General features: G+C 32.8%; 1 protein-coding gene across 2 annotated transcripts in view; it reads left to right on the forward strand.

The window, feature by feature from the left end:
- Positions 1-8,862, forward strand: part of LOC106677279 (uncharacterized) — a 179,062-nt gene that overhangs the window by 158,616 nt on the left and 11,584 nt on the right. For both annotated transcript variants that reach the window (XM_014415103.2, XM_067052955.1), the window contains exon 2: positions 7,798-7,973. In XM_014415103.2, coding sequence (XP_014270589.1) covers positions 7,798-7,973 — 176 coding nt within the window. The remainder of the gene's footprint in view (positions 1-7,797; positions 7,974-8,862) is intronic.

Here is an 8,862-nt window from a genome sequence, read left to right on the forward strand (position 1 = left end):
TGGTATCTGGTTCTGGCCAAATCGGCAACATATGGAATATTGAGGTCCTGATGGATGACTTGATTTGTGACAAAGTAAGGAGCATTAAGGATTTTACAAAGGATTTGTATTGTTATATTGTTAGTTGTTTTCTAATCATTCTGTAATTTCTTTTATTGATTATGGTTGTATTTTGATTTTTGTTCTTAGCCCTTAAGAAGATTTGCAATCCTGATCGCACCTCAACCTTCCTATCTTCATTTTCACATATTAACTATTAACAGATTATTGTTTTTCTTCTTGTAGACCACAGCCCTGACCAAATCGATCATCCATTTGTAATAAAAATGTTTCACTGCCGAAGGAATAAGCAATAGAAAAGATTTTATATTGTCTGGTAGGCATAAAATGTATTTCAAATACTGACTAAATATTTGTATGGAAATAAACTTGCTATCCGTTAGAGGAAGTGCGATATCGGGAGCGGAAGTAGCGGCTTTATCTGTTCCTCTATAAATATACATGTTTAAATATAAATGGAGATATCATTATATTGTAATACTTTGCCAATTTTTTTTTCTAAAATGTTTTTATTGTTTCTATCGAAATTATTCATCATAGTTTTATAAAAACAATTACAACTCTGCTTCATCCTTAGGGAAACGTTTCTTTCTTAGACATCCCTACTAGATTCTTTAATATTATCATGGAAATGTTAAATACTGACTGCCATTTTCACTCAGTTTGTGGCTTTAGCGCACTTGCTCAGCCTCCACTGGCTCACTACCGAGAGGGATGCACTGGGATCTCTTGAGCTCTGCTCTACCCCTCACAGGTGGGGGATAGAGAGGGCTCAGGTATCCTCAGGTCGATTGTGTAAATATTGTATATATGAGTGTAAATGTGACTAGAGACTGTATTAGTTTATTTATTTATATTTTCATGTACAAGTTTGATTATGTTCATTTTCTTTATCCTTCTGTTTGTATATATTTTAAGTGAAATTTTATTTCTTTTTTTATATATTTTTATTATTTTTATGATATTTTATTTTAGTATGAATGTAATAAGTTATCACTATTACCTATTGCTTACAACGGTGTGGCAGATTGTAATATCTATAAAAAAAAAGATTTAGATTTATGAAAAACAATATTTCAATCTCTACCAGCACTCAAAATAAAACTAGTTTAAGGTGCTATTAAGTAGTTTATTAAACCTATGTTTTTAGAGGTTGTAGTTTACATGATATTTGCTAAAATTGATTTGGCCAAATTCATATTCAAATTCAAATATTACAACAACCGCTACGAAGATAATCTACTTCATAGTACATTTGACTAGCTTTGATTTGAGCGCTTGCAATCATCTGTACGTCTTACGGTTTCTGAGATATATGTTTTTTTTTAGTCAACATTTTTGTTCGAACAGCTAGAAATCAAGATTTTGTGAATTCATTTTGTCGAATATCGTGAAAACTACAACTCCTTCGAAGATAAACCTAATGAACTTCTTTATAGTACATTAAATTAGCTTTAATTTGAGTGATAATAGGTATTTGTATATAGAATGGTTTTTGAAATATAGATTTCTTAAAATAAATTCACTAATTGCATTTTTTATGAAATGTTGCTTTTTAAAAAGCTATATCTCGAGAACTAATGAACGTAAATAGATCTATTAGGGCTCATATTTTAGCAAATTTACTCTTCTTTAAATGATGTCCAATTAGGTTTTCTAGTGTAGTTGATAATTTTAATGATATGGTGCTCTGAATGGAAAATTTATTTTTTTTAACTTTTTGAAACAGGCGCCATTTTTTATTCCCCCTACCTATACTTGGCTCTCATAAATTTGACTAGTAATTATACACAGTTTTCATTAAAGTAATCAAATATTGGGGAGAAATAACTACATTTTTGCTCTTTTATTATCAGTAGTTGCTTTGACCTGTTCCTCAGCTTTACCCTATCGGCCCCCTTAATTCCTGTGATCTAAAAATTAAATTGAATCAATTAATCAGTTAATGATTATATAATAATGAACATTATAGTAAAGACATTTTCACCAAATCTTACTCGTTTTTTTTTTTTATACCGCTACTCGGCCGTTTCCGACATACTGTTTTTTTTTGGCAGTAGTGGGTTGCTACGTGGGGGTTAATATGTATGCCACTGCCACCAATATATAACATAATCTGCATATATTAGGAGTATTCATGATGTTGTGTTAAATGTTATATGTTTTACCATGTTAAATGTTATAACTATAGGATTGTGAGCAGCCCTATTTGAAGTCATGTTAAACGTTAAATGCATAAGAGTCCCTAGCGGATTTTCTCAGCAACTTGTTGTATAAGCCTTTATGTTTATAACCTTCCTTCCAGACCCTCATGTTATTGTTTACTTCAGTTTTGATTTAAGTGATTAATTAAAACATGCCTAGAGTGAGTGAAAAGTGGAATTTGTGTGAAAGTTTAGCTTATGAGTGTCTTATTGATCTTCAAACTTGTGAAGAAGAGAATGAAGATGAGCGATCTCAACTGGTCTATTGTGTGACGTCATTCTCCATGTAACAGACCAAGTAACAGACTCTCAGCCATGTTAAATGTTGTTTCGTTTTACCACGGCAAAAGAAGCCAATTTTTTTCGATTTAACACGAGTTTTTCCATTTAACACGCTTTGACATAGATCATGAATACCCCTATTATTAGTTTAAAGGAAGTGAACTGTCTTAGTTAATTGCGGAATACGTCATTTATAATTCTGTTATTCGAGATCATTTCGCAGCATACCAAATATATTTAATATAAAAAAAGTCGGGAGCCCTCCAAGGACCACTCAGCTTACTCTTAATTGTATAAACATCTAGCGGTGGAATGTGACCCTGACCAAATCACCTCCTTGCACAACCCTTTAGTCTAGTAACGGTACTTACTTACTACGTTCTACACCACTGAGCCTACATCGGTTGTAGCGGCATAGATGTATTTTTTTAAATTCTGTAAAGAGGTGTTTATAATTGATCGTGGATTCCATATGAGAAGATGTTCTGGAGTGCGATCAGTAATCATTCACAAATAATTAAAACATATTTATTTGTGCCGACGTTTCGACCTAAATTTTCATCAGGGCTAAATTAACAACCTTAATTGAGATTAAAAAAAAATGATAAACTAATTTAGAAATATGCATAATAATAAATTAAGTAAATAGTGGATAATATTAATAGAAGATAAAATATAATTTTGTAGAAATAAGTATCATACAAAACAAATGATGAAAAAAATTACTAAAAATTAGACGATGTTCAAGTATATAAAGAATTAAACCTAATGATAAGTGCAGAAGAAAATATAAATAATTAGTAATTGAAATTAACATTAGAAAATATATAAATGATTAAATTTCTATAAGTAGTGAATTTGTTTTATTTTAATTTTATATATTTATTGTAAATTATAGTTGTAAAATTCTAGAGAAGATCCCGAGGCCATCTTCTTTTCAGACACCTAGGAGAATTATTAGGTAATGAAGGAGAAGCCAGGTTAGAAACAAGTGGATTTGGGTGGTTGAGAAGTTTATTATGGAAGGAATGGTATCTGGTTTTGGCCAAATCGGCAACATATGGAACATTGAGGTCCTGATGGATGAGGACCTCAATGTTCCATATGTTGCCGATTGGACCAGAACCAGATACCATTCCTTCCATAATAAACTTCTCAACCACCCAAATCCACTTGTTTCTAACCTAGCTTCTACTTCATTACCTAATAATCCTCCTAGGCGTCTGAAAAGAAGATAGCCTCGGGATCTTCTCCTCTAGAATTGCTATTGGAGTTCTATCAATGGGTACATGTTCGTATCATATCACTATGTCACCTACAGCAAATTTACTTGTTGTATATATTTTTATGTAGTTGTAAATAACAATAAATATATTAAATGAAAATTTGAAACAAACGTAAAACATCGGCTTCAATAAATCGATTTTGAAAACATCGATGTCGATGTCGCATCCCTAGAAGTAATCATGGACATTACTTCTTCCGATAAATAACTAAGAATTACGTGCTTGAATACGTCAAGGGCAGAATTTGATGATAAAGTTTTGCTATGATCCTAATTGGGCGATATAAATATGTCACTACATTACTAGAGAATTGGCACACGCGACATTTTTATATTTCGTGTTTGAGTTATCCGATAGATCGTGTCTTATAGACTGGAGTTAATTTGTAACAACTCCTATAGGTTTAAAAAAGTCTGTAGGGCGAGCACTATAATGGAAGTTAACTCAGTCTACGGTACTATCTTTGGAATCCGCCCAACTCTAAGTAAAAAAAAAAATTGGAAGATTATTGATTGACCGTGTGTATAGATGAATGGAATATGGTCCGGGTGCGGTAAAAAACCGTGCCCGCGTAGGCCTCGGCGCTTCGCGCCGAGGCGACGTATTTCCGTGACAACGTATACTCTATGCTAATATTACATAAATATAAATTAAAATCAATCCAATGTTATATATTTGAAATAATAAACCAGTTCACATATTGAATTCAGATATTTATTTTTGCTTGGTTATACATTAATTAATTTTTATACATATGATATAATATCCATATGTTAAATGAAGGCAATTTCCGTTACGGGACACTTTTTCTAACATGGCATCCCGCAAAATGATTTATAAGACGTTGTCACGTCAAAAAAAACTCAAATAGTAGATAATGATACTATTTTATTGAGCCAACGTTTCGCCCCACGTTGCACGTTTTTTTTTAGCCCTGACGAAGCCCTGCAGCGTGGGGCGAAACGTTGGCTCAATAAAATAGTATCATTAACTACTATTTGAATTTTTTTTTACTGCACCCGGACCATATTCCATTCATAAAAAAAAAAAAAATTGTTTTGTTGCAGATATATCACTTATCAAGCAAATCGACGATATTTATTTAAAGCTGTTTTTAATTCTAGTACGAAAATAGAACTGAGATGGAATTTGTGAAAAGTGGACAACAATCTTGGAACGAAATGATTGGCCAATGACGTTTCTACACATCGTTTCCGCTCCAGAACTAGCATCTACTGATAAGTATTTCCGCTTGAATCAGCCGGCAAATGATTCTGTTTAGGATTAGATTCTTCTGCTGTAGTTGCGAAACTCTTTGTATATTGTCTTGTATCATCTAACAATACATATCATATAATATATTTATAATTAGAGACCGAATTTTTGTGCAGTAAAAAATCCTTTATGTGCAAAATAGTTCCATTGTAAAGCTTCTCCATTATCGAATTCATACTTATGCATTATGCATGTACAAAGTTACACTATATACCATATAGTGTATGCCAAAAGGGATTTGTAAAATTATAAAATAATGAATAATGAATTAGTATGAGAAGAAGATAGTTGACCGTATGAAGTAGATTAGGGGTGTTCATGATCTCTGGTTTAACATGTTAAAGCGTGTTAAATGGAAAAACTTATGTTAAATGGAGAAATATTTCCTTCTTTTACCATGTTAAAATGATATAACATATAACATGGTTGAGAGTCTGTTACTAGGTCTGTTAAATGGAGAATGACGTCACGAAACAGACCAGCTGAGCTTGTCACCGTTTTGTTTGTTGTCATGTTAGGTTACTTACTCATAGTTTGTGTTTTTTTTTTCTTTTTTCTTTTGTCAAACTTTTACACTTCTATTTTTCACTTATTTTAGGCATATTGTAATAAATTACTGTAAACAATAATATGAAGTTTTGGAAGGAAAGGTTACTAAACAAGCTGCTCAGAAAATCCGCTAGGAGCTCTCATGCATTTACCATTTAACATGACTAGGCCTGCTCACAATGCTACACTTAAAAATATTTTACATTTAACACAATATCATGAATACCCCTATTGTAGGAAGATAGTCCGGGTGGCGGTCAATAAAGCTATCAAAATTGTAACAAAAAACTATTTATTGTTAACTAACGTTTCGCCCCACTTTGCAGTGCTTCACCAGGGCTGATAAGAATCACGTCCTGATGTCAACTGGAGTTTCACAGATCGCTGCAATTACTCAGCCAAACATTAACTAATGGCCGAAATAGGAGTAATTGACCTTGCGTCATTAGATTCGTCCTAAGTCTTATATTAGTTTTTATGATGCCTTACCCTTTGTTTGCATGTGAGAACCACGTTTTCTAATGATATGAGGAAATATATTTTTATACAACTGCCCGGTGGGGTTCTCCGAATATTGTTTTTGCCAGTTTTCTATTTCGATAATTTGATAATAATCGATGTAATGCAAATTAGTGTCCACCGGCTGACCTGTTGTAAAGGCTAATTTAACCATTTTATCTACTGCCTTCTTATCTGGGATCTTTGCGTCAGCCTCAATCCACTTGAACATTATTTGTTTATTTTATTGCTTGATAATGTTTTTTTTCATTATTTCCATTTGAGTATTACTGATATTTTTGTTGATATTATTATTTAGTGATAAAAATACACTCCTTAAGTCTGTAAAACTAGAAAATTATATTTTGTGGATTGATTAATGTATATGAAAACTTCTAAGATGGCATGTAATTCGACAGTATGATATGAACAGTCGTTTGGTAATTTATACTAGAGGAATGATTGAACTTAGGCTTAACAGTCTGTACTAATAATTTATATATTATATTACTGTATACTATTATTATATATTACTGTATAGTAGCATAAAGTAGACTCGTTCATAAATAGCTCTAATCAAGTTGAAGATACCCTGTTTTAGATTTTCTTCAAGTTACTGGAAGGGTGAAAGTTTGGCGAGAGACAGGATTAGGGTCAGGTAGTTCTCGGGAAATCTCTATGAGCTATTTGTTCTAGCGAGTGGCCTTATAATGGGGAACTTTAACTGTAGTGAGAGCAACTATACAACTATACTGAGACGTATAGTGAGTGAGACATACTTCAATTCAAAGAGACGGACACCGATATTTTCCTCCGATTTATGGGCTTTTCCAAAAAAAAAAATAATAATAAAATGAAAATAAATTTCTCTCCAAATTTTTCAATCCAATTCAAGCACATTCGTATATGTATTAAATAAATGAGCAAACAAAGGTCTATAAATAATCTCCCACATCTCAGAACTTCATATATGTAAATTATTTTTGGGAGAGGGAGAGAGAAAACAAATTTCATTTAAGAAAGTTGTGCTGAGTAACTGTATGGGTTGCTAAATACATGTAGTAAAAAAGCCGGGGGGTACATTTAACCCCAATTTTAAATCACTTTAATAAAAACTATGTATAATTATAATCAAAATAGATGAGTCCTGCCATGTATAGTTAGGGAGAATTAAAAATGTTGGCTGTTTCAAAACGTTAAAAAAAAAATATTTTCCATTCGGAGCTCTATTTCTTTAAAACTACCAAAAAAAAACTAAAAACGTAAGAGAACATCATTTAAAGTCGAGTTAGTTTGGAAAAAAAAGAAAAAATCAAATAGTAATTAAACTATTATTGCAAGGCTACGTTTTGCTCCACGTTGAGGGCTTCATCAGAGCTAAATATAGTAGAAAATATTATAACAGTGTTACAAAGTAAGAAAATAGATAACATACTATTAATACAATTTGACTTTCTGGAGGCGTTTGTTTCCAGATAAGATAGGAGTGAGTGAGCCTCGTGTGACCTATTCTTATCCTGGTTAGTAGGACCTCCTCTCTGCGGCATTAAAAATACTTTAACTACCATCAACAGCTATTATTTTTGTACATTCGCCCTTCATAATAATGTTAACTTATGGTATTTTATCATCTTATGTTTCAGGACCCTTGGAAGTTGTTGGTGTAGGTAAAAGGCATTGCAAAGTGCAAAGTGGCTACCTTGAACTGGAGGGCGCAAACAGGCCACCGATGAGGATAGCCCTCCGCGGGATGCACCTCTTGTCGGCAGGATGGCTCACGTTCAAGCTCATCAACGATGAGTACTCTCTAGTCTTTCGGGTAAGTCATAGAAATAGTTATATTATTGTAACACATATAAATAGTTATATTATATTTTATAAATTTTTTTTTTATTAATGGTGATAAAATTGATCATGGATTGTAACAAATAATAAATCAAAACAATATAATTATACAGTGTTACATTTACTACCCATATCACAACCCTCGAAGAATGGTGTAATTGCAGTATTAAAATAAATCCCATCAAATCACCTTTACCCTTCACCGTAAACCTACCGACTGCTCTACAGTCTCCTTTAATAATGTTGATCTTACCCCTGTCGAACAGATCCGCTACCTTGGACTAAATCTGGTCAAACGACTAACCTGGAATCCTCACAACAGACTGAAAAGACAGGAAACTCTACGTCGATTTCAAATATTACTGCACTTATTGGACAAATGATCTAAACCTCCAATTAATTACAAAAGACTGATCTACATTACTATAATAAGGCCAATGTGGACATACGGAGTTGAGCTTTAGGGCTCCACTAAACCTTCGAATTCCTCTCATATTTAATCATTGCAATCAGAAATCCTCAATGCTCCTTACTTTGTCACGAATAAAATCATACATAAAGACCTTAATGTTCCATATGTAACCGATCTAGCCCGAACCAGATATCAATCCTTCCATCATAAACTCCCTAACCACTCCAACCCCCTAGTTTCTAACCTCGCTTCCTCTTCCATTCCTGACAATCCTCTGAGGCGCCTAAAAAGAAGATGGCCATGAGACTTGCTAATGTAAAATGTCATTAGAGTGCTACCAATGGGTAGTTTCTCTACACGCATGTAACACTCCATTCTAACTGAGATCAAATTTACTAAATATTGTAATATGCTCCTTTTGTAGTAAATAGTATATTTTGATGTATAAATG

Source organism: Halyomorpha halys, unplaced genomic scaffold, assembly GCF_000696795.3.
Source record: "Halyomorpha halys isolate HHAL.00 unplaced genomic scaffold, Hhal_1.1 Scaffold92.1, whole genome shotgun sequence".
Classification (NCBI taxonomy): Eukaryota; Metazoa; Arthropoda; class Insecta; order Hemiptera; family Pentatomidae; genus Halyomorpha; species Halyomorpha halys.